Raw genomic sequence first — 25,646 nt, 5'->3', positions numbered from 1 at the left:
GACGGTACGTTTACGCGGGAGAATTCCCAGCACACAAACCGAAGCACAAAGAACGCCCACCCATCTACGCACCCCGGAAGCCCCAAGCTTGCCCTCCGACGTTCCGCACCTCAGACAACGAAGAGACACACGTGCATGCGCTTCCAAAGAGCCTCAGTAGAGAGCAGAATCGAGACCAGGAAGTTCTAAGACCTGTCGCACAGGCACGACGTAAAACAGCTCTGCTTTATGGCAACCTGGGTACGTCGCGAAGCGCCGTGGGCGACCCGCGTGAGTGAGTTGACTAGACAACTTCGTCGTGGGAAACTAGTCTCTTGGAGGTGGGAGACCTTGTCGTTTTTGCTATGGGCAAACGCGGGAGCCGGAGCCAGAGCGAGCTGCTCACCACCCTGACTAAGAAGCAGAAGAAGCATCTTCGGGATTTTGGCGAGGAGCATCCATTCTATGACAAGTATGGAGGGACACTGCCGGGGCCAGCGGTGCCCGTGGCTTTTCCCGGGTTGGGGCCGCCGGTCTCCCTGGGGTTCGGGACGGGGCTGCTCACCACTCTTCCCGCCCTTCTCCAGCGCGCTGGGCTTGGGAGGATGCCGGTGGCATCCCGTCTGAGATGGGGCTCTTTGTGGGTCCTCTTGCTTTTGTTGAGCCCTTAGCTTCAAGTTAGACCGAACGCCTCCTGCGGGGGTGGGGTGCTGGCTTTTGTACCGCCAGTTTTCTAAGATTGTTTTTGGGTGTTTGTGTGTTTTTAAAGAATTGTCTCGGCCCTCAGATATGGCTGTTTTATCCAGTTACAATGAGGAAACCTGTGTATCCGTAATTGTGGGGTCTTCTCTAAGTGTCCAGACTCTCAGTTATGGTCTTAGTGCTCGCCCGCCACTCCCCTTTGGGCCGCTTCATCAGCAATTAGATGCATTATAATTAAGAAATGTGCTAGAAAATGTCTTTTATTTGCTAAAGTGATACTTCTTTCCGATGAGAGCCAGTTAACTCTGTCGTGTGACCTTGTTAAACTTTTCCTTTGTCAGTTACCAGTTTGTTATATTCTTAAAATCCCTGTCCAAGTGCATATGTGGCTTTTACATGACTATAGTTATAATGCATTTATAATGGAATGCCCTGCCTTTTTCATTTAAAGTTATCATTAGACTTTTTTATTAATTGCTACATGCTAGTAGTTAGAGTTTAACATTACCTCTTTCTTCTCAGGGTTTCTGGAAAGGAGGCAAAACCACAGATTTATCAACTGGTAATACCTTATACCTTTTTTTATAATAGTTGGTTCTCTGTTGTTAATTTTAAGATTATATATAACAGTAATAAAGCCTGGCTACATTTCCATTCCTTTCAATTTTAGATGTAAGCTATTATTTTAGTAATACTGCTTACTGTTGAATGCAGATGTCTGTTACTGTGATAACTAATATAGTAACCAGAGTTTCAAACTCTCCTGAGAGATTTAGCCTATTAGAACCTGTCAAGGAGGCTTACCAGAGGGCTCTTGGTAAATCCTAAAGGTGTATCTTGTTTACTTAACATAAAAGGAGCCACAAACAGTGCAGACTGAACAAAGGTCCTAACTCATTACAACAAACTGAAAACAAACAAACCCTACATTCTTTTGTTGTATTGCAGTTTTCCTATTGCTCCTTTCAGCATGCAAAGTATCTGACACACAGATTAGATCTCCTTATAACCAAAAGTCCTGTTTTTAGTCCACTCTTCCCATACAGAACATTAGCAGTTCAAAGAAGACGAAAATATTCTAGAATCATAGCTAGATTGGCTTTTTTTGTTTTGGGAGGGTTGTTTTTTGTTTTTTTTGAGAGAGAAAGACACATGCATGCACAGGGTTGGGAGGGGGAGAGAGAATTTTAAGCAGGCTCCACACCGAGCACAGAGTCCAACCTGGGGCTGGATCCCACGACCCTGAGATCATGACCTGAGCCAAAATCAAAAGTCACTTAACTGACTGAGCCACTCAAGCATCTCACTAGACTAGCTTTTTAAAATAACTTTGTTGCTGGGCATCATTGAATAGATAAGATTGTATATTTACAGAAAAGCTAATTTTTAATTATGAAAATCCGAACCAGTTATATTTTTGGCCTCATGATAATCATAGGGTAGAAACAAGAATAATACGTTTCTGTTTTAAAATTTCCCATTTTCCGGGGCGCCTGGGTGGCTCAGTGGGTTAAGCTGCTGCCTTCGGCTCGGGTCATGATCCCAGGTCCTGGGTTCGAGCCCCACATCGGGCTTTCTGCTCAGCGGGGAGCCTGCTTCCTCCTCTCTGCCTGCCTCTCTGCCTACTTGTGATTTCTCTCTGTCAAATAAATAAATAAAATCTTAAAAAAAATAAAATAAAATAAAATTTCCCATTTTCCAAGGCGCTTGGGTGGCTCAGTTGGTTAAACATCTGTCTTTGGCTCAGGTTAGGATCCCAGGGTCGTGGAATCAAGCCCCATGTAGAGTTCCCTGCTCAGTGGAGAGTCTGCTTCTCCCTCTCTCTCTGCCCCTCCTCTCACTCATGCTCTCTATTTCTCTCTCAAATAAATAAGTAAAATCTTTAAAAAGAAATCAAATTTCCCATTTTCCTTTTAGTCAGAGAGTTCAGATACTTCTGGTTCTGAAAGTGAAGCAGAGAGTGAACCAGAACAAGTTTCTGGGTACCACAAACTCCTTGCCACATTAAAGAATGCTTTAGAAGAAGATGAGGAGGAGGAGGAGGAGAATGAAGAAGAAGAGGAAGATGAAGAAGAAGACAGTGCTGTAGATGAGGTGGAAATGAACAGTGAAGATGGTGATAGTGATGTCAGTGTGGAGAAAGAGACGACAGGAGAGTCTACCAAAGCGCAGGAGAGTAAGTGTCTTTGGTGTGGGCTCATCATCTTTGTCAGAACAGATTTTCCTGTGAGCACAGTGCCCTATACTGTGTGAGTTGGAGGAAAGCACATGCATCCAAAGCAGAGACTCTTAACCTTGTTGGTTCAGTGATATCTTTGAGAATCTGATGAAACCAGACCCTATGGCCAGACAAATATAGAAGTAATATTTTTGCTTATGATTTCCAGGACTTCATCAATCGTAGGTAATTGATCCAGAGGGAAGGGAACATAATGCTGTTTCCGGGACAGTCTCAGTTAAAGAGATCACTGTCCTTTCCTTAGAGAAACCAAGTTTAATGGAAGACAGACAAAATATACAAAAATTTTCAACAGCAGATTTGTATGGAATAGCTAGTTGTAAGACATTGAAGAGATTCCACCTGGTTGCCAGAGTAAATGGGGGGAGGTGAGCTTCAGAGAACAGCTGAGATTGAACGCTTAAAGGAGCTGTATCTCACTCGGACTTCTAGGGGACTTTTTTCTTTTAACTTTAAAACTAACTTTATAGAGGTATTATTTACATGCAATGAAGTGTACCTGTTTTAAGTATACATTTCAATGAGTTTGACACATACATCTATGTTGTTATCACTGAAATCAAGACTCAGAACATTTCCAGTACTGCCAGAAGGTGTCTTCTTGTCCTTTTATAGTCAGTTTCCCCCCTTGGCATGAGGCAACCACTGACCTGCTTTCTTTCACTAAAGATTAATTTTGCCTGTTCTAGAAATTTATATAAATGGAAGCATAAAATATGTACCTTTTTGTGTCTGGCTTCTTTGGCTCCTCATGTTTTTTGTGACTGATTGGTGTTGTTCATGTATTAGTAATTCATGACTTTATATTGCTGGAGTCATATCTCATTGTCAATGTGTCTGAGTAATTATTTTTATCTTACTATTTTAATGCCTGTTTTCCTTGCAGCTGTATTTTTTCTCTATACTTTAAGGTGTCATACATCATTCTTAGTATTTTAATTCATCAGTTTTACTGGGATAAAAGTTCATTGCCTCAGACTTAGGGTTTTTTTGTTTTGTTTTCTATTTCCTGTTTTAGATTTTTAGAAGTGAAAAGTTTTTTTTTTTTTTAATTATAAAAGTGATATATACTTACTATAAGAATTTAAGAGAGTAGTGTAGTTAACCTATATCTCCACCATCTTGGGATGAACACCTTGAACATTTTATATAACTTTCCATTACTTACTTTTTATGGATACACGTGTGAGTGCAAGGATGTTACATATAAATATACATATACATATATATATACATATATGGATGTGTGTGTGTGCATAATGAGCTCATACACTTCTGTAACTTAGTTTTTCTTTAATAGTAGATCTTTTTCATGTTAATAATCATGGATTCATATTAGCTTCCTGATTATGTGGTGTTTCATTGTAAATGACATGTGGTAATTTAGTACTCCATTGATAGAAAAGGATGAAATCAATTTTTCCATTTATTTCTTATCATAATCATTGCTGCCTTGAACATCCTTACATGTACCTCTTAGTGTACTTTGTCTAATTATCATCGTAAAATAAGTTTCTAGAAAATTAAGCCTGGGTCAACCATCAGGCTTAATTTTGAAACTTAAGTCTTCCACCTGAATTTGCTTAAAAGTAAATATAATAGCAGTGAACATCAGTGTTGATTTAGGCTAAGGAATTAAATTTTACTTGTCCACAGAAATATAATGATATTTGTGCATGAATAATTTTACATAGTGTTTCTCAAAATCACAGGTACGGATTTACCTGGTGACCCTGAAGGAAAAGGTGGGGATGGGCCACTTGGCACATCACAAGAATCCCTTGAGGAGTTTACAGATGCAAAACATGAGTCACTTTTCAGCCTGGAAGCCAATTTTCTTGAAGAGGAAAGTGGAGGCACATGCTCTCTGAACGTGTCACAAGGTCAGAGCAGTGTGTGTTTGCATTCACCAGGTGCTTAGTATGGGGGCTTGTGCGCTAATATGCATTAAATCTCCTATGACTGGAATGAGCAACAATAGAAACTGTTTAGAAGCTATATCTAGAGCTGGGAAGAAATAATTCTCGGAGCTGTTTTGTGGTGTTCAGTGGTTAGGCTGTGCTGAGGGTCAGGAGGTTATTTAGTAGGACAAATAACCAGAGAGTGACAGTAGGGAAGGCCGTTTCCCCACACTTCATGTTTCCACATTTGGGGTCAGGAGAAGACTTCTGATTTTCTCCCCAAGCAGGGAAGGAAGAGATAGGAGAAAAATATTTTATATTTTTCTTTCTACCCTTCATTTGCTCTTTATTATTACAGTAGGAATTTTTCCAGATTTGTAAGACTCAGGACTGGCTAATTTCTTTTCTTTTCTTTTTAAGATTTTATTTATTTGACAGAAATCACAAGTAGGCAGAGAGGCAGGCAGAGAGAGAGGGGGAAGCAGACTCCCTGCTGAGGAGAGAGCCTGATGCGGGGCTTGATCCCAGGACCCTGAGATCATGATCTGAGCCGAAGGCAGAGGCTTAACCCACTGAGCCACCCAGGCGTCCCAGGACTGGCTAATTTCATTGGTCCTCATTACTAGGGAGTACCTTTGAAGCCTGAAAGCTCCATTCTGTCTCTTCAGTCTCTCTGAGCCTCTTGGTCATGCCTCTCTTCCATTTGCAGTGACTTGTACAAGGCCTGCCTCTGTATGGTAGGTGTAGGCAGGTCTCTGCTCTCTTGGGTCCGCTTTCTCAGCCTGTGCCTAGAGGCTAAGTCAGGTTAGTCTTGTTTTGTATTCTTACTACTATTTTTGACCCCATTGTCCATCTTCACCCTAACTGTACCATTAATGAAGCTGAAATTTTAATCCTTATTTGATTTGTTTGGTTCTGTTGGCTGTTGTGCTAGAGAAGGAGAAGTAGCAGGTAGAATTTGGGCACCAGTGGCATTCCAAACCATTAAAACTTAAATAACCTTCAAGGAGGGGTGCCTGGGTGGCTCAGTTGGTTAAGCGTCTGATTGTTGATTTCTGCTTAGGTCATAATCTCAGATTGTGTGAGCCTGTGTCGGGCTCTGCTGCTGAGCATAGAGCCTGCTTCAGATTCTCTCCCTCTTCCTCTGCCCTTCCCCACCCCTCACACACTCTCTCTCCCTCCCTCTCTAAAAAAAAAAAAAAAAAAAAAAAGAAATGAAAAAATCAGAACCATGGAGGAAACAGTACTTGATTATCCTAAAATTCTTCTGGTGGTTTTGCCTGTGTAGGTATATCAGCACCTAGAATTCTTATAATCTGTTGTCCACTCCTAGGTGTTTAGTACAAAGTGCACTGCATTTGAAGTTGTACTATTCGGATCCTTGTGTAGGCCATTTAACTTTTCTCTCCTTAATGAAGGGACTGGAAGGAGGGTTGAGTGGCCAGTTCAAAGGACTGAAGATAACCCTGAGTGTAGGTACTACCATTTGGATCATCGTTCACCCTAGTTGAGTATTGAGCATTTCTGTGTGTCCTGCAGTGCATTCAGGCATGGAACCTGCTCTCAGGGATCTTATAGTGCTGCAGTGGGTGGGTGGGGGCAGGGTGGAGAACTGTCTGGAGGGACCCGGGGATAGCCTTTAGTGGAGTCAGCACTGTGCCTGGCAGAGCGGGCTCCAGGGAAATATTTATTATAGGTCAGGAGATAACATTAAACTGATAGTATTTGGACATAGAAAAATGAGGTGAAGGGAAGGATAGAATTTTTAAATGAAGGAAGGAAATCCACAGAGGCAGAAGAATTTGAGGGCCATATAATTGAAAAATTACATTTGAGAGGTTGATTGGAAGTATACATCCTAGAGTGCCCCAAATTTCAAACACAGAAGTTTCTTCAAGGGTTTTGAGCTGAGAAGTAATGTGATTAGAGAAATGCTTTAGGAAAAAGAACCTGTTAGAAACCTTTGAGCTCGGAGAGAGGATGGGGAAAGTAGATGGGAGGAAGGATGAGTTAAGATTGTGAAAAAGAGTGTTTCATTTAGAGGGAAGACCAAAAGTGTTCTGATATTCTTGATTTCTGAATTAGATCCATTTCTACAACATGTGAACAAAGAACTGAAGGAAGGAGAAATTCAAGCTGTTGCCACAAATCCCAAAACTACTCACCAGCTGAAAGTAAGTATTGCTTGGTCATCCCCATCACAAAGTGAAGCTCCACATAAAGCAATGGCGTTGGGTTTCAGCAGTCTCCTTGAATGTGTGATAGCCACCAGTGGTAGGTGAGTTGATAGGGGAGCACAGCATAAGAAGGCCAGAAGAGCCTAGAGGGGCACAGGTGTAGCCAGGAAAGGCCGTGGGAAGCTGGAGTGTGGGAGCCAGGGAAGAATGGCTTGGAGACAGGTACACCAGGGTTTAGACCAGCATCTGAGAGGTGCTGTTTACGTGACCCAAGGCAAGTTAATCTACCTTTTTTAATCTTGTTCTCATTTGTTCAAAGGGGGCAGTAATGCTTACCTCAAAATGAAGTGATTTAGTTTACTGACTGATACATAGAAAGTATTGAGTAAAACAGTAGCTATTGCTGTTTTAGTTTGTCTGAAATATCTGAGATAGGTTCACAACTAAGTTACTCAGATGTGCCGTTTTTGCTTCTTTGTGTTTTTTTGGTTTTTACCAGCAGGTTCTGTTTTTAAGAGTTGGTCATCCTTTTTTAATTGAAAATTTTATTAAAATAAAAATTATAGGGGCGCCTGGGTGGCTCAGTGGGTTAAGCCGCTGCCTTCGGCTCAGGTCATGATCTCAGGGTCCTGGGATCGAGTCCCGCATCGGGCTCTCTGCTCAGCAGGGAGCCTGCTTCCCTCTCTCTGTCTCTCTCTCTCTGCCTGCCTCTCCATCTACTTGTGATCTGTCAAATAAATAAATAAATAAAAATCTTAAAAAAAAAAATTATAGCTGAATTTTTAAGTAATAACACAAAGACGTCCCTTATGCCCTTTGCCTAGTTTCCCCCCAATGGTAGCATCTTGGTGAAACTATGCTGCAGTATCAGGGCCAGGAAATTGACATTGATACACCCTTCTGTCTTATTCAGCTTTCCTCAGTTTTGCTCCTCCTCTTGTGTGTGTTTAGTTCTATAACTGTTTTATCAGGTGGAGGTTCCCCTTATCCACCACCAAAGTCATAATTCCCTGGAGATCCACCCCCAGTTCTTGGGAGCATATCAATAGTTCATTTCTTTTTACTGCTGAGATCATCCTTTTTTTTCCCTCCTGAGATAAGCAATTTTGTTAGAACACAAAAATTCCCAAACTGGTATTTCACAAAAACACACTTTATGATTTTAATAGCTGTATCTCAAAAAATGTATTCCATGCCCAAGTAAATTTGGAAAACTTGAGAAATGCAGTAAAATAGAGCTCTTATAGGACTCATCAGAACCTTTTGTATCTAAAATACATTGTGGGGGCGCCTGGGTGGCTCAGTGGGTTAAGCCGCTGCCTTCGGCTCAGATCATGATCTCAGGGTCCTGGGATCGAGTCCCGCATTGGGCTCTCTGCTCGGCGGGGAGCCTGCTTCCCTCTCTCTCTCTCTCTCTGCCTGCCTCTCTGTCTACTTGTGATCTCTCTGTCAAATAAATAAATAAAATCTTTTAAAAAAATAAATAAATAAAATACATTGTGATTCTCCCTGAGGGGGATTAGCTTTTATGATGTTTACTAAAGTTATTGACTGTGGAACCCTTTTTTTTCCTAGAACGAATTTTGATATCCTAGAACACAATCCACAAAATAGTTTGGGACACACTGACACAGTGAAGAGCTCAGGTTGGAAGTCAGAAACCTTGGGCCCTAGCTCTCAGCTCTCTTCTCTCCTGGGTCATCAAGATTGTCTGAATCCTATAATCTCTCTGAACCTTTGCTTTCCTAAACTGTAAGATGAGCATTATATTGTCTACCTTGCAGGGTTGTTGGTGAGGATTAAATTAGGTGATCTGGTAAATCACAGACAGCTTGGTAAATTAGAAATTACTGTGTGAATGCAATGTATTATAATGCATTTCTAACTTAGGTCTGGATCTGTCTTTTTCCTAGTGGCCAGTATTGGGCCAGCTTGTCTTTTCATCCAAGTTCCAGAAGTTGGAAACATTTAAACCTTCAAAGGACATTGATTTAAAGTCACTTCATCTCCAGAAGCCTCTGGAATCCACCTGGACCAAGACCAACAGCCAGTTCCTCTCTGGTCCCTCCAAATCAAGTGGCCCCTTCACACCCCTCCAGAAAGAGCTCTTCTTAATTATGAATTCTTACCGGGACCTGTTCTACCCAGAAAGGAACGCCCTGAAGAATGGGGAAGAGATCCGCCACGTGTACTGCCTACATGTAATAAATCATGTCCTCAAAGCCAATGCCCAGGTGCTTGGTAACAATAGCAGACGCCGCAGCCAGAAACTTGGGGTGGGTGACGATGATGACTTCAGAGACCAAGGGCTAACGAGGCCCAAGGTGAGTGGCAGCAGGAGAGCTTTGTCCTCCAGAAGGAGGCTGCAAGTCACTGCCATATAGGTGCCTGGCACTTGGCAGGTACTCAGGTATTTTAATGATACGAATACTGGAATAATGAATGAGTCTAAGAGTGAGCAGGTTAGATGGGCCAGGTAGTGCCAGAGCAGTGCAGCAGACAGCTCAGTGGACTGTTTCTAACCGTGGAATCGGAAGCTTGTGAATCAGAGGTACCTCTGTGATAACGCTGTTTAAAGATAACCCTGGGGGCGCCTGGGTGGCTCAGTGGGTTAAGCAGCTGCCTTCGGCTCAGGTCATGACCCCAGGTCCTGGGTTCGAGCCCCACATCGGGCTTTCTGCTCGGCAGGGAGCCTGCTTCCTCCTCTCTCTCTGCCTGCCTCTCTGCTTACTTGTGATTTCTCTCTGTCAAATAAATAAATAAAATCTTTAAAAAAAAAAAAAAAGATAACCCTGAACATACATAAATGACAGCTCCGTTGTAAATCTCTTCTTGTTGGTTGTCAGAAATGGGTGGAACCTTAGCAAGCCTTTTCTCCAATCCCTAAATATTACAGCTATGGACAGAGACCCAGATTCGTAGAGGACCTTGCTAAAGAGCCCCAGGGAAGGAATAGCAGAGATGGGAATAGAGCCAAGGGTTCTCTTTACTGAGCCACACACATAAGTAAACCTTGGAAAACAGAAATTCCCATTTTTCCATGATACAGTTAACTATTGATTAAAGTGATGATTACATTTATTTGGGCTTATAAGCTTAAATTCCAATGGCTTTGGAGCTTTGGTAGAAAATGTCTTTTAATTGTGCCCGCATTATTCATGTTCATGTGGCTGCATTTTGTGTTGTCCTTTCCCCATTCCCCCTTAGCCTGTATCCCTCCGTATTGAAGAAGTCTAATAGGCTTCTAGGGTTTAGTACTGTTGTGGCTTTTAGACATTTCTTGGTCCAGCCCCCTATGTGATAGCTGGGGAACACGAAGCCTAGACATTTTGTTGGAGCTGGGACAATAACTTGGTCCTCTTCAGTCTTGGGCCCTCAGTGATGCACTATACCAGGCTGACTCACTGCACGCTTCCAGCTGTGCTGGTTTGCTTTCTGGGAAACTATCTCAGAGTCTTGAACATAAGGATCGTAAGTTATCTGTTTCCATTTAGAGTTGTAGAAAAGAATAAGTCAGATTATCCTTGAAGCACATTTAGAATTTGGTGAATTGTGGAATCTGACAGGTTTTTTGCATTGTTGATATTTATAGAAGGGTAGTTAGAAATTTATCATTGTTAAGCATATTCTATTTTCATTTTCACCAGTTGTAACTTCAGGCATTTTTGGAAATGTTTGGAAAACTGAGTCCTGCATTTCCCATTGAGATATGATCTTATTTCAGAAATGCTTTCTCATCATTTCTGAAAAAATGTGCTAGGGAACATACTAGAAAAGTAGTGATGCATTAATCCTTTCTTTTTCTTACCAGCTTAATCCTGTCTTTTCACTACCAGCTTTATTTGTTCTCAACTTACTATAGCTAATTCATTTACTTTTTGTTTTATTTTTAAAAATTTTCCCTAATTTATTTATTTATTTAGCATATCTTTATCTCTTGGGGCTTATGCATAAAAATACTGTACTAAATTCTGTGGGAGACAGAAACGAGTAACATTTCATGCCGCTTGTATGTTTATATTGGATTTTTGATAGTGGACACCTGTCAAATATCCTAAAAGATACTTCCACATTCTGGTTGAGAGTTGCCTCCTGTGGGGTCATGAGATTAAAGTTCATAGGACATGGTGCTGGGTATGAGCGGTGCTGAACTTCTAGTACTGAGCCAGGTCCTGTGCAAAGGGGGTGACTGAGATGTGAGCCCTTTTGGGGCCTGCTGCTCTATGAAGAGTTATTTAGCTCCATGTTCTCAGCAGGCTGACCTGCAGCTGTCAGTCCTTCCCCTGGGCTCATCGAGGCTTCTTCCCCAGGTGCTAATAGTGGTGCCCTTCCGGGAAGCTGCTCTGCGAGTGGTACAGCTCTTCATCAGCCTCCTCGAGGGTGACAGCAAGAAGAAAATAATTGTGAGCAACAAAAAGAGGTTTAAGGGAGAGTATGGCTCAGATCCCGAGGAGAGACCACCCAACCTCAAGAGGCCTGAGGATTACGAAGCTGTGTTTGTCGGCAACATCGATGATCACTTTCGGATCGGTAATTCCTTCCGTCAGAACTCAAACTCTGAGGGATCTATAGTGTGAGGTTCACATGACCGCAAGCCAGAAGCCTGGAATTAGGCATTCTCAGTGGGATGAGATATCCTCCTAACAGGACCGGGGTGTATTTGGGACACGGTGTCTGCCAGGGGAGAGAGTCTTGCTTGGCTGATGGGGTGGACACTTGGCTCAGGGTGGATCACCTCTGAAGCTGTATGTAAAGACACATGCGCATTGACGGCAGAAGTGTCCTTGCATACCCGTAGCTAGTAGCTGCTGCTACAGGGGGAGTTGGAAGTGACAGGGGCTGAGTGGGTCACTGGGGAGGTTGAGTAGACAGTATCTATGTATAATGGTGGACCTCCCTCCTACCGGCCATGTAGAGTGCCTGCCCCTGAGTTGTCTCCACTCACAAGTGCCACCCAACTTGTCACATCTTTGCTTGTCTCTTATTCAACTCCTGTATACTTGGTTGGTTGTATATTGATAGAGTAAAGTTTTGGGAAAATGTCTTTTAGTCACAGGCTCATTTGAAAAACATTTATTAAGCATCTAATGTGTGCCAGGTACTGCTAAGAAGCTGAGGATACAGAAATAAAAGTTATGCTTCCTGCTGTTAAGGAAATCCAGCCTAATGGGAAAACAGTACAGAATGATAAGTGCCGATTAGAAGATGCAGTGATGATCTGGGAGTGTTTAAAGCAATTTCTGTACTCAAAACAGGGACAGGATAGTTAGGGAAGGTGTCCTGGTGGCAGCGCCATTTATGGAATGTTGAGACCTGATTAGGGTTTAGTCTGTTACAAAGAGGGGTGGTCAGAATGGAGGAAAAGGGTTCAGACGGGAAACCGCACATGCAGAGGCATCAGGTTGAATAAGCTGAGCATGACCTAAGATCTAAGATCCAGCATGGCTGGAGTGTCAGGTGCAAAGGGACAAGAGTAGATGTTTTAAACATGCAGGTGTCCTGCAAACTGCTGATAGGTCAATTTTGGGCTTAGGAGACAGATGTGGGCTGGAAATACAGATCTTTGTGGAGGCGATGTTACAGCCGTGGTTAGTGAATAAATTTATCCATTTATTACCATAAACTTATATAGGATGTGAGTAGAACTTAGAGCTTAGCTGAATCAGGGACTTGTGGAAGAGCAGTTTAGATCCTGAAAGATAGCTATAGTCTGCGTCAGGGTTAGAAACAGAAGTGAGTGTTAAAGAAATGGAAACCACCAGTGAGGAAAAGACTATTTCAAGGAGGATGTGCTCAATATATTTCTTCATGTATTCGTGAGTATCCTTAAATTGGTTACCTTGGCAGGAGTCCTTTCAGTGGAGTCCTAAGAATCAAGCCAGACTGTGATGCACTGAGGAATGAGTGGGAAATTTCTAAGTGGTGGGTGACCATTCTTTGGAAAAGTTTGAGCCAAAAGGAAGAGAATGAGAGCTAGACAGGACCACAGAGGCAAAGGGGCATGATTATTTTAGGAAGGAAACCAACTGGAGCACGGTCATGTACTAAGGGGAAAGATGTGAAGGTACAACATGCTCCATGAGTGAGTGGAAGCTAATGGCCCGGCAGGAACTAATCAACGGGTGTGTACTTGGCTGTTTCCTGCAGGAGTGGCAATACTTCAGAGAAGCATCCGACTCTATGCCCCCTTTTACTCCTCTGACATCCTCATTGCCTCCCCGCTGGGCTTGAGGACCATCATTGGTGCAGAAGGAGAGAAGAAGAGAGATTTTGACTTTCTGTGTTCTATTGAACTACTCATCATTGATCAAGCTGACATTTACCTGATGCAGAACTGGGAGCACGTCCTGGTAATGATGGTCATTCACATTTAGAGAGAGAAGCAGCTCAGTAATTTAAGTCTTAAAGGGTTATTTAATGCCAAATGAATACTCAGTTTGCAAATGGGAATATTTTTTATTTTCCAATTTGAAAACGCCCTTATGCCCTCTTCTACCCACAGGTTGACAATAATTATGCAGAGAAGCAAAAATTTTTACCAGTATTTCAGATCTCCAGAAAAGGTTTCTTCCCCTTTAAGGTCATCTCGGCTAATAGACCACTTCAGTGTGGCTGGTTGGTAGATTGGTTCCTCCTGACCAGGAATGTCTTTACCTAATATAATTCCTCCTACAGTTTATGCTCCTTTCTTCTCTTTGGCCTTCCATGGAAATGGGAAAACATTGCTCAGGATTTCTTAATGTGTGATCGTATCTTACAGAGAAATGTAGTATGTCCTTAGCCTCTTACTGTAGCTTGTGGCTGTAATTTTTTTCCTCCTTCCCCACATACTCTGCAGTGTTGTACATTTTAGGATTGAACAGCTGTGCTTTGGAACAATCCTTGTCATAGAACCATAGGTTTGGTTTTTTTAAAGCATTTGAGAACTAACTTCTACAGTCCCAGAGCTTGTAGGGACCCAGGATGGTTGGGGCAAATAAAGAGGATCCTTTAGTACTTGCTCTTCTTTAATATATATCTTATATGTATATAATATAATTAAGATAGAAAAAGCATGTTGATGGGTGAGTCATATTCTGTAATTTGAGGGAAAGGCACAAGTACTGGCTCTGGGGATATCCTAATGTTTTGAGAACCAGGTCAGTGAAGAACACCAGCTCTGTTTTCCATGTCTTTTCCTTTCCTTTCTTTTCCTCAGTCTGGGACTGAGGAACCCATAGAGTGACTAGGATAGCATTTCAGAAGTTCTTTCAAAGGAATATTCCTGTAGGTACCATTTTGATTCGTTTTGAAAGGTCTAAGAGGTAGCCAGTTTTAGGTTACCTTCCTGTCCAGGGGTGTTCACCTAAGCAGGCAATTCACACCCATCTGAGCCTTGATTTTTCTGGTGTAATTTGGAATTTGGCTGTACATACTCCATGGGGTTAGTAAGATGACAGACTTGTAAAATGCTTAGTGTGCCCAACAGGTACATCGTCAGTAAAAATGAATGGTAGTGTTATTTCTACTCAAAGCATTTGATGAACCACATGAACTTACTGCCCTTGGATTCACATGGGGTGGACTTCTCTCGAGTGAGGATGTGGAGCCTCAATAATTGGTCTAAGTACTATCGCCAGACACTGCTTTTTGGGGCCCTGCAGGATGCCCAGGTCAACTCCGTGTTCAACAAGTACTGTGTCAATCTGCAAGGCCAGGTGGGTTTTCTCCTCGTTTCTTTGGATCTTCATGAAACATTGTGTACTTTTTGGGTCATGAGGCATAAGCGGAGGATGGCTCGCTTCCTAACACTCTCATTGACTCCTGGCAGGTGGCTGTGAGGAATGTCCCAATGACAGGCTCCATCAGCCAAGTCCTGGTGCAGCTTCCACATGTCTTCCAGAGGTTGGAAGCTGAAAACCTAGCTTCAGTGATTGATGCCAGGTACCTATCCCTGCCTAGTCCCATTAGACATCTGGGGGTCACAGAGAGGGATTTAGTTGTGGCATATGAATTTAGAATTGGATTCCATGTTGACTTTACTGACTACTGTTTACCAAATGATAAGAGATCATTGAACCCAGTCATATTGACAGAGGAGGAAACCGAAGCCTGGAGAGGTCCTAGTTCTCCTAGCTAGTTAGTGGCAACATTAGTACTGTAAATCAGGGGTTCTTCCCACAAGATCATGGCATTTCTTTTTTTTTTTTTTTTTTTTTTAAAGATTTTATTTTTATTTATTTGACACAGAGAGATCACAAGTAGACGGAGAGGCAGGCAGAGAGAGAGAGAGAGGGAAGCAGGCTCCCTGCTGAGCAGAGAGCCCGATGCGGGCCTCGATCCCAGGACCCTGAGATCATGACCTGAGCCGAAGGCAGCGGCTTAACCCACTGAGCCACCCAGGCGCCCAAGATCATGGCATTTCTTAATTACATTACACTGTTTAATGCTGCTGCATGTTCCACGTCCACAACTTAATTATAAGGCCTTCAGGGCAAGAACTAATGCCCAGGAGCAAACACTGAAACCTTTAAATATTCAACTCTAAGCTCTTCACCTCTTGCCTCCCACAAATACCAAGGTTCCAGTATTTCTAATAATCTCTGTATTTTCCCTGTCTCTTCATTGTGTTTCATTGGGAGACCCATGGTAGGAGAAGGATGCTTTGCGTGTGGGAGGTGTTCAGTAATTATTTGTGATTGATTGACCATGGGATGGATGGATGGATGGATGGATGGATGAATGAATGAGTAGTGTGCTTATCTATTTTTAGAATAATTCTCTGGGATACACTGACATCACATCTATTTATTAACAGAATTGAGTTAGCACTTATTTTTTTATCCTTCCATAATCTCTTCGTGATGACATCAGATTGGCCTCTTTGGGGAAAGTAGAAGGAGATTGTGACTTGCCCAGGGTAACCTAGTTAGTGGTGACATTGTGGGCTAATCTCCAAATCATTGACTTTGCCCTTTGCTTTTCCAAATCAGGTTTAACTTTTTTGTGAACAAGATTTTGCCTCAGTATCGTGATGCCGTAATGTCTCACACACTCATCTATGTCCCCTCCTACTTTGACTTTGTGCGGCTCCGGAATTACTTCAAGAAGGAGGAACTGAATTTCACCCACATCTGCGAGTACACTCAGAAGTCCGGTATCTCCAGGGCCAGACACTTCTTTCTTCAAGGAGAGAAGCAATTCTTGCTCCTCACAGAGCGCTTCCATTTCTACAAAAGGTAAAGCAAGTGCTGGGTTTGGAGCATCCTCTCAGGAGGGGAGAACCGTGCACATCATGGCCTGCTTTTGAGTACATGGCAGGCTTGGCGGTGCCGTAAGATCCTCTTTCACTCTACTTTCTGTGGAGAAGCCAAAGGGTGTTGGAACTGGATAGACTCTACTTGGTTGGTTGGGCTCTTCTCAGAATGGGTATTGTTGGAAAAGGTAGGGACAAAGGAGTGACTATAGTGTAATCTGTGTGTAGGTCTGGAGTGTGTCCACACTTGGGATACTTCATGTAGTTGTGGTTTTACACCTCAAGAAAGACATGACTGAGTCGAACACTTTGAGGTAGGCACAACTGAAGTGAGTCTAGGAAGGAGAGGGAACTGTCATGGAAGCACAGACACAGTATCAGGGGCTGTGTGGTCTGTGGACTCAGAGGCCGAGCACACGGTCCGCGTTCAGAGAGTTATGGTATGTCTTGAGGAGGTGTACACACCCTTCCTTACCAGAAGACCAGGACCGAGGGGCCCCTTGTTTGGGGGAGGCAAAAGGTGAGGGGCTTAGGGTTGAATATTTAATGATTTCAGTATTTGCTTAGCTTCCCCATTATGTGATTTTGACAAAACAAATTAGATTTGCTTTTTAGAAACAAATTCTAATTAGAGCGTTAGTAATATCGAGCCTTCTGTTACTATTTGCAGCCACTTGTGCCCCCAGAAGTCAGGTATTTTATTGTTTTGCCAAGTGTGTCTCTGCTGCCAAATGAAAAAGCCCTTTTTAAACCCTTAACCTGTAGAGAGATGGAAGTTGCATCCTATTACCTTTTCCTTCCTGATGTGCAGTAATGTTCAGTGAATTGATGTTTTGCCTTTATTGTTTAACTCTCAGTCATATATACTACTGAGCGGCACATTTTTTTCAGAGAACCCCAGACACTAAAGCCAGAAATCTTTCAGGCTTTGGAGGATATTCGATGATGCGTGTTGGCACTGCTTTGCCTTTTAGTTTATGTTGATGTTAGGATGTGCTCCCTAAGACATGCTCTTGTTACCAAGATGGGGAGGAAGGAATGCAACAGCCTGCCACAGCAGAGGAGGCTGACATGACATGACCTCCTTGGCTGTTCTGCCGACTGGGTGATCCAAGAGTGGAGAGATGAGAAATGGCTGCACTTGTGTTTCCTGGGCTCCACTGTTGGCCGTCTACACAGGGCTGCTTGGCCAAAGAGAGTTAATGAATGCCTGCTTGTTGGCATCATTGTTTGCTTTGTTCCAATAAGTTGTTGTTTTCATTCATGTTGGGAAGTGATATTTGGGGGAAGTTTGCACTCAGCAGGTTTTAAGAGCCTTTCGTTTTCTGTCAGCCTGATACATGAAAGCAAGCCTTTTAAGTGAAGTGGATGGATTGGAAAACTTCCCAGTGTGATTGTTTATAGCAAGTATGAATTAGGCTGGGATGAAGACTGCTCTCAAAGAGCAGCTTTTCAAGGAGAGGGCATGATGTCTCAAGTAGGCAGGACAGTCCCCTGTCTTACGTCACTGAATTTACCAAATTCTTTTGCCCCCAAATCACTAAAAGACAAACTTAGCATGTACCACCTATTTTCAATGCTGGGCCAGGTTAATTGGTATATTCTGTATTTAAGATGAATAGAAATAACATGCTTCAGTGTTCTGCGACTGCTAATTATCTCAGTTTCCAACTATAGATTTTTTTGCTTGAGAGGTCACCAAGGTGCTCATAGATGCTTTTATCTGCAGTGCCTCTCTGAGAGGTACATGTAAAGCTTAAATATCCAGCTCTGAAATTCGTTACTTATATTCTCTGTGGAAGTAGGCAGTGTTAGAAATATCATTGCTGATTTGCAAGCTAGCAAAACATTTTCAGCATGAAGATTCGTCATGTTTTGTGGGATTGGGGGATGAAACCAGTAGAATTAAGATTGGACAGGCCCTTGGTCATGATGGTCTGCTTGAGGTTGGGACGCTTCACAGCTCTTTCCCCACACATTGTCCCTGCATTGTCATAGCAGGAGGGTTCTCATCCAGGGGTCAATTCAGAAACTCTGGAGGTGGGATTTATGGGTTTGGAAAAGGCTGCTGGCGTGTTCCGAATACCCCTGGCCCTCGTGGTAATCCCAGAATTTCAGGATCTGAAATTCTGAATTCAAAATTCAGATTCAGGGGCGCCTGGGTGGCTCAGTGGGTTAAAGCCTCTGCCTTCGGCTCAGGTCATGATCCCAGGGTCCTGGGATCGAGCCCCGCATCGGGCTCTCTGCTCGGCGGGGGGCCTGCTTCCTCCTCCCTCTCTGCCTGTCTCTCTGCCTACTTGTGATCTCTGTCAAATGAATAAATAAAAAAATCTTAAAAAAAAAAAATTCAAATTCAGAATCCCAGATTTCAGAATCCCAGTTCTGAAAGTAGCAGGCCATCTCTGTAGACAAGGTGGAGGAGCTCGCCTTTCAAATCAGTTGTGGGTGCCTCATTTATCTTTCACAGTTGGCAGGTGAGGTAGACATCTGGCCTGTCCTATGTCCTTAGTCTGAGGACATCCAGCTGTTTGGTCATATTTGTGTTATGTTTTTAAAGATTTTATTTATTAATTTTTTGAGAGAGCGCGAGCGAAGGGAGGAGCAGAGGGAAAGGGAGAGAGGGACAAGCAGACTCTGTGCTGAGCATGGAGCCCTATGGGGGGTGCACAATTCCAAGACCCTGGAGATCATGACCTGAGCTGAAAGCTAGAGTTGGACACTCAACCGACTAAGCACCCAGGCGCCCCTCGGTCATATTTGTAGGGGGTCACTGAAGACTCAAAGCTTAAACTAAGGGAGGAGGAAGGTAGGGGAAAAGGTGCTGAAGACTGGAGAATCAACACTAACTGACCCTCTGAAAAAGTCCTCGTCACGTTCACTATTAGCAGGAGATATCTGGTCTCTGCTATGGGAGCGTTAAGACAGAAATTTTCTTGGTTTTTAATTATAACACTTACCAGAATTGGTTTTGTTGTTTTGTTTTGTTTTGTTTTGTTTTGTAAGTACTCTGATTCTAAGAGTATTACACAATTATTTTAGAGAACTTGGAAAATCTAGGTTAAAAAAAAAGAAAATGGAATCTCACTGCTCTGATATTAATACCCATTTTAGTGTATTTCCTTTTTTTTATGCAAAAAGTATGTGCACATGTACGTATGCACACAGACACACAGGCTTTTTTTTAAAGATACTAAATTGGGATCACACTGTACTTACTGGGATTTTTTTCTTTTATATGTTTTAAGTGCTTATTGAAAACAGTTTTTTTTTTTTTTTTAGATTTTTTATTTATTTGACAGAGAGAGATCACAAGTAGGCAGAGAAGGAGAGAGAGAGAGGGAGGAGGAAGCAGGCTCCCTGCCTAGCAGAGAGCCTGATGCAGGACTCGATCGCAGGACCCTGAGATCATGACCTGAGCTGAAGGCAGAGGCTTAACCCACTGAGCCACCCAGGCAGCCCCTGAAAACAGTTTTAATATGTTAACACTTTGGCATATATATGTGTCTATCATGGGTCCATTTTAAAGTTGATATATATAGTCATGTCATATCCTCCCTTTCCCTAGCTTTTTATTTGGAAAGGCTTCATTTCAAAGGAAATTGTAAGACTAATAGTGAACATCTATAACTCCTTTCACTTGGACTTCACCAGCTGCTAGCATTTGGCCACATTTGCACGTACCCTTGTTCTATCTTTCTTTCCTTCTTTCTGTCCATTCACATCTTATTTTTCCTTCCTGTGAACCATTTGTAAGTAAACTGCAGGAGGCTTCATGACACCGAACCCCTAAATCTTTCAGTGTGTAGTTCCTAACTTTTATCTAACTGCAGTACCGTTATCATAGCACCTGTTATCACTGTAGTAGTATCATCTGATATGTATAGTTGTGTTCACATTTTCCTGGTTGTCTCTGCATTGACCATTATAGCTGTTTCATCCCCTAATCCAGGATTCAGTTAAGGATCATACATTACATTTGGTTAGTGTTTCTTTAGTCTATTTTAGTAGTTCTCAGCTGGGGGCAGTTTTTCTGGAGACATTTTTGGTTGTCAAGACTGGAGGGTTATTCTTAGTGGTCTAGTGGTTCTAGTGGGTTGAGGCAAGGATGCTTCTAGGCATCCTGGAGTGCACAGGATAGCCCTGCAACGGAGAATTACCTGGCTCGATATGTCAGTAGTGCTGAGGTTAAGAAACCTTGACCTAGAATAATTCTCTTGCCTTTTTCTTTCTTTGACATTTTTTTTTAGGAGTTCGGTCCAGTTTCCTCTAGAATATCCCATAATTTTTTTTATTATTACTATTTAGATCAGTGGTTCTCAAACTTTGCTTGGAATCCCTTTGGGGAGCTTTTAAAGATTCAGATACCCAGGTCATATCCCAGTGCCAATTAAATCCCCGTGTCTGGGGGTGGGGTGAAGCATGGATAATTAATCTACACAGACAGGTGATTCAAAGTACAGCGAAGTGGGAATCACGGACTTAGGTTAACTATCTTTGCTAAAACTCTATATAGAGGATATTGTATACTTTTCACCGTGTCTTGGCACATAATGTTGGTTTATATCATGTTGTATGGATATATAATTAGCCGAGTTTCCTTTTAATGGGTATATAGGTTTTTTTAAAAAATTGTTCTGCTATTATGTGCACCAGTGCCAAGAATATCCATGTGCATAGTTGATGGCATCGTTGCTTGTTATTTCATTAGGATAACTATGGGGAAGAAAACCTTTTAGCTCAAAATCTGTACACAGTGAAAAATTTACTATACATTGCTGCTTATTTGCTTCCTATTGTCTTCCCCATATTTTGTCTCCCCCTCCCCAAAATACACACACCTGATAATTTGTACTCCATTGGCCTATTTCTGCAAAACCCCACTTGTTACTGGTGACTTGATAGCCAAAATGATACCTCAGTTTTTTAATGTCTTTTTCAATTTTGTGTTGTTTTTTTTTTTTAAGATTTTATTCATTCATTTGATAGAGAGAGAGATCACAAGCAGGCAGAGAGGCAGGCAGAGAGAGGGGTAAGCAGGCTCACTGCTGAGCAGAGAGCCCGATGCGGGGCTCGATCCCAGGACCCTGAGATCATGACCTGAGCCGAAAGCAGAGGCTTAACCCACTGAGCCACCCAGGCGCCCCTTGTGTTTTTTTTTAATAATTGTCTATTGTATGTAGAGGCTGAGATAAGTAGTACTTAACCCAGACACATGTCTTACTCTGTCAGGCCACTCATGTAGGAGTTGTAAATCTAGTCAGGATTTGGTTATTACTGTAGCTAATCTTCCACACTCCACAGACTTCAAATTCATCTACTACACAGTGGCTTAGTGTGGGGACTGGAGTGCTAGAGGGTCTTTTCTCAGTGTCCTGATCTTCTCTCAGCTTTCACCAAGCCCTGTAGCCCCGTGCCAGAGGAGGGCTCTCTCCCCACCCAGCCCCTCCCCCAGCAGCAGGCTGTTCTCGCTTGTTACTCCCTGTGAGGCTTGAGGTGGGGTTGGGGTTCTCTTGGTGCAGCTTGGTTTTAGGCAGGCCCTGTTCGTTCTGGGCTGTGGAGGGGGCGCCTTCTCAGCATTCCTGTAGCACACTCCATGGCAGCCGAACCCTGCCTGGTGTCTGTAAGGGGTCTTGGCAGGAAAGAGTTTCCTTCTTCTCCCACAGTGGTGGCAGACCTCTGCTTATGTTACTGCAGGATTTTGGGTGAGCGGATTTCGTGCTCTTTCCCCAGGGGTAGTCCGCTGTTACTTTCTACTCGGTGGAAGTCTTATGATGGGGAAGGATGAGGTGGGGTTTTACCGTCCCACATGACTTGCTTTACTTACCACCCTGCCAACAATTAACCTTTCCCCTCTCTCACCTTCAGAGTTTTGTTTCATATAGATATGGGTCTGGGAAGTGAGAGGTTTCACCAAAGGGATCTCTCATGTCTTCTGCCTTGCCTCCCATCTCTCTCAAGGACTCCCAGTGGAGGCCTGTGGAAAAGAACTCATGAGTGAGTGTGAGCTAAAGGAGCACCCACAAATCCCAGGGATTCTGAACTGTCACATAGGCCCACCCTTGCCCTTTCAGAATTTGTTAAAAGTATAGCTGTTCTCTTGCTCCCACTTTTTTGGCAGCTGCTCTCTTCCTCTTGTGCTCCTTTAAGAGTAAAGTAGTTCTTGTTGTCTGTCTGTCTGCAGAGGGCTTTGCCACTCTTCAGAATTCAGTCAGTGGTGGTCTGGCTTTTGAGATCTGGTTGCATGTCTCTTCCCAACTCCTGAGTTCAGCAACATGACATTGGACGCTTGAAATTGGCCATGGCAGGAGTATTTACATCACAGAAATTGGCAGTTGCTTCAAATCAGCACCCTCTCTTCCCCAGTGAGAACTAGTTATTAAGCATTCACCAGTGCACCATTGAATCAGTTCACTTGGTTGCCTTGTGACATCAGCTGTCTAGGCTCGAGAAAAGGAATGCTTTTATAGGTTATCTGGCTTTTTCTTGGTAGTGTAAAAGCAGTGTTTTCTTGAGTTTATACTAAGCAGAAGCGGACCTCCAGGTTTATTTTTGCTTATTTTGATAACTAGTGAGGTAGAAGAGTTTCTTCAAGTCATTAGCTGTAGAATTTCTTTTTTATAATAATGTTAAAGGTGAACCAAGTAGTGGTTTGCAGTTAGTTTGGAAGACGAGGATCATCACAGAGGTCAGGATGATCCATGAGATAAGACAAGGAAAGCTTATTCTCTGTGAATAAAATAAAATTCCCAAGGGAGTCTACATCACAGTGTAGGAGAGAGCTATAACAGGAAAAATCAGAACTTGTCAACTATAAAATCCTTTGTTATGGGGCCCCAGAGGGAATAATTGACCTCGACCCAAACCATACGGTGTGTCCCTAGGGTCTCCACCCCCCACCACCACTGTGCTGCACTGCAGCAGGGAAGGAAGTGCATAAGCTGTTGAAACTAATTGCTTTTCCGTAATGCCTAATGGGTCCTCAGGCGGGATTTTGTAAATGGATGAACTTGGGACATCTGCCATGGAGTTAACATGTCTACAGAGTGACAAGAAAAGACTGATGGGAACGCATTTACAGTTTATGCAGTTTATTTTACGTACTGGGTCTGACCTCCTCTCCATTATAGAACTTTCTGTTTTGCCTATTATATTAAGGGTAATGTTAAGTTGTTAAATGTTTGCTTTTTAAGTTTTCTGTGACAGATCTTCAGTCCTAGTCTACCTCAGATCATGATAAAATTTACTTTATCATGGTCTTAAGCCAAACATTAGTAATTCAAATGTATTGTCACAAAATAAGTCCTTCCAACTCAAAATAACCTTTGGTCTGTTGGTTGTGTGTGCCGTTGTCTTCCTCCTGGAGGATGGAGCAGCGAGAGGGAGCTCTGCCCCTGTCAAACCGTTTTAAGTAGCTTTTCCATACATTTTCTCAAGTAGATACTCTTCTCTTTCCCCTTCTAATAGGTATACCATTAAAGGGATCAGGAACCTGATTTTCTATGAACTGCCAACGTATCCCCACTTCTACAGTGAAGTCTGTAACATGCTGAGAGCCACCAGCAGAGGAGAAGAAGCCACCTGGACTTGCACTGTCCTCTACTCCAAGTATGATGCCCAGAGGCTGGCTGCTGTGGTTGGCGCGGAGCGGGCCGCACAGATGCTGCAGTCCAAGAAGAACGTCCACCTGTTTATCACTGGAGAAAGATGAAAATTTGTTGGACAGGAAATGGTGTTGGGGTAATAATGCTTACTTCTGTGCCACTTGGACCCAGTTCTGATCACTTATATGAGAAGGACTGCTATAAGGAAGGAGCACCAGGTAGCATCATACTGGATGATTCTTTTTAGGTCATGTGTCCCTGAAAAAAATGTAAACCAAGTTTTGGTCCCATCTTACAGAGATCAGGAGGGAGCTGATAAACTCCGAGACGTTGATAGAGGAAAAACTTCTACTTGAAGCTCTTTGTAAACCATAAATTCTTTTATTATTATTTTATTCTCTAATTTATTACACTTGGTAAATTCTTTCAGATTTGCCTATTTCTGTTTGATACTTTCTTAAAGTAAGGCATACATGTCATTGCTTGGGAACTGGTTATGAGAAATTGCAATACTTCTTGCCGCTGAATATCATCTTAATTTTGGATCACACAGGTTTTGCAAAAACTATTATTTTTCTCTAGCCAAACTTTTTTTAAACCCTAAACATTTTATTTTAATTCAGCCTAGAAGAGTACATTCACTAGTCTTTTTTAACTCATAACAGTAAATGTTTTACTTAAAATATACACTCCAGGGCGCCTGGGTGGCCCAGAGGGATAAGCCTCTGCCTTCAGCTCAGGTCATGGTCCCAGGGTCCTGGGATTGAGTCCCACATCGGGCTCTTTGCTCAGCAAGGAGCCTGCTTCTCTCTCTCTCTCTCTGCCTGCCTCTCTGCCTGCTTGTGATCTCTCTCTCTGTCAAATAAATAAAATATTTTTTAAAAAACACACTTAAAATCACATTATTTAAAATAACAATCTCTACTCTGTTTCAAGAATTTTTTAAATTCTTGGTGTTGAAATAGCCATCTTTAATATCACTGTCTTCATTATTACTGTAGTCATTTTGTAGGTCATACAACAACTAAAATGATGGGGAGTTGCACTTTTAAAAACTTTTTTTTAGGGGGCACCTGGGTGGCTCAGTGGGTTAAAGCCTCTGCCTTCAGCTCAGGTCATGATCCCAGGGTCCTGGGATCGAGCCCCACATCGGGCTCTCTGCTCCGCAGGGAGCCTGCTTCCTCTCTCTCTCTGCCTGCCTCTCTGCCTACTTGTGATCTCTGTCAAATAAATAAATAAAATCTTAAAAAAAAAAACAACAAAAAAACCCACTTTTTTTTTAAAGATTTTTTTTAAATTTATTTATTTGACAGAGAGAGAGAGAGAGAGAGATCACAAGTAGGCAGAGAGGCAGGCAGAGCGGGGGTGGGGGAAGCAGACTCTCTGCTAAGCAGAGAGCCTGATGCAGGGCTCCATCCCAGGACCCTGATATCATGACCTGAGCTGAAGGCAGAGGCTTAACCCACTGAGCCACCTAGGCGCCCCTTAAAAACATTTTTATCTTGAAATATTCTCAGAAAATTACAAGTGCCAAACCTAAACCTTTGAGAGTAAGTTGCTAACTCTTTGGGCCTTATCACTCATTAAAGTTACCCCTGAATTTATTGTGTATTGTCTGTAAACAAGGACCTGTTTCTGTGTAACCAAAAAACATCAGATCTGGATATTGTCATTAATACCTATTGCCATCTCATCCTCGCACCCCATTTGCCAAATGCCCCAATAATGTCCTCTATAGCAAAAGCATGCAGTTCAGAATTACATACTGCCTTTAATTGTCACATCTTTGTAGCATCCTTTAATCTGGAAGAG

At 42.6% G+C, this 25,646-nt stretch overlaps 1 protein-coding gene across 1 annotated transcript; it reads left to right on the top strand.

Annotated features, from left to right (window-relative positions):
• Positions 1–230: 230 nt before the first annotated feature.
• UTP25 (UTP25 small subunit processome component) lies at positions 231–23,967 on the top strand. The gene is made up of 12 exons (XM_047705205.1): positions 231–451; positions 1,204–1,243; positions 2,599–2,857; positions 4,633–4,803; positions 6,907–6,995; positions 8,912–9,322; positions 11,309–11,528; positions 13,146–13,348; positions 14,513–14,695; positions 14,809–14,921; positions 15,971–16,216; positions 23,698–23,967. Exons 1-12 carry the CDS (start codon positions 345–347, stop codon positions 23,939–23,941), a joined length of 2,286 nt encoding a protein of 761 aa, XP_047561161.1. The 5' UTR covers positions 231–344; the 3' UTR covers positions 23,942–23,967.
• Positions 23,968–25,646: the final 1,679 nt, after the last annotated feature.

The sequence above is a fragment of the Lutra lutra genome, chromosome 15 (assembly GCF_902655055.1).
Source record: "Lutra lutra chromosome 15, mLutLut1.2, whole genome shotgun sequence".
NCBI classification, from domain to species: Eukaryota; Metazoa; Chordata; class Mammalia; order Carnivora; family Mustelidae; genus Lutra; species Lutra lutra.
The sequence above is the reverse complement of the archived record's forward strand: the minus strand, read 5'-3'. Positions and strand labels throughout refer to the sequence as shown.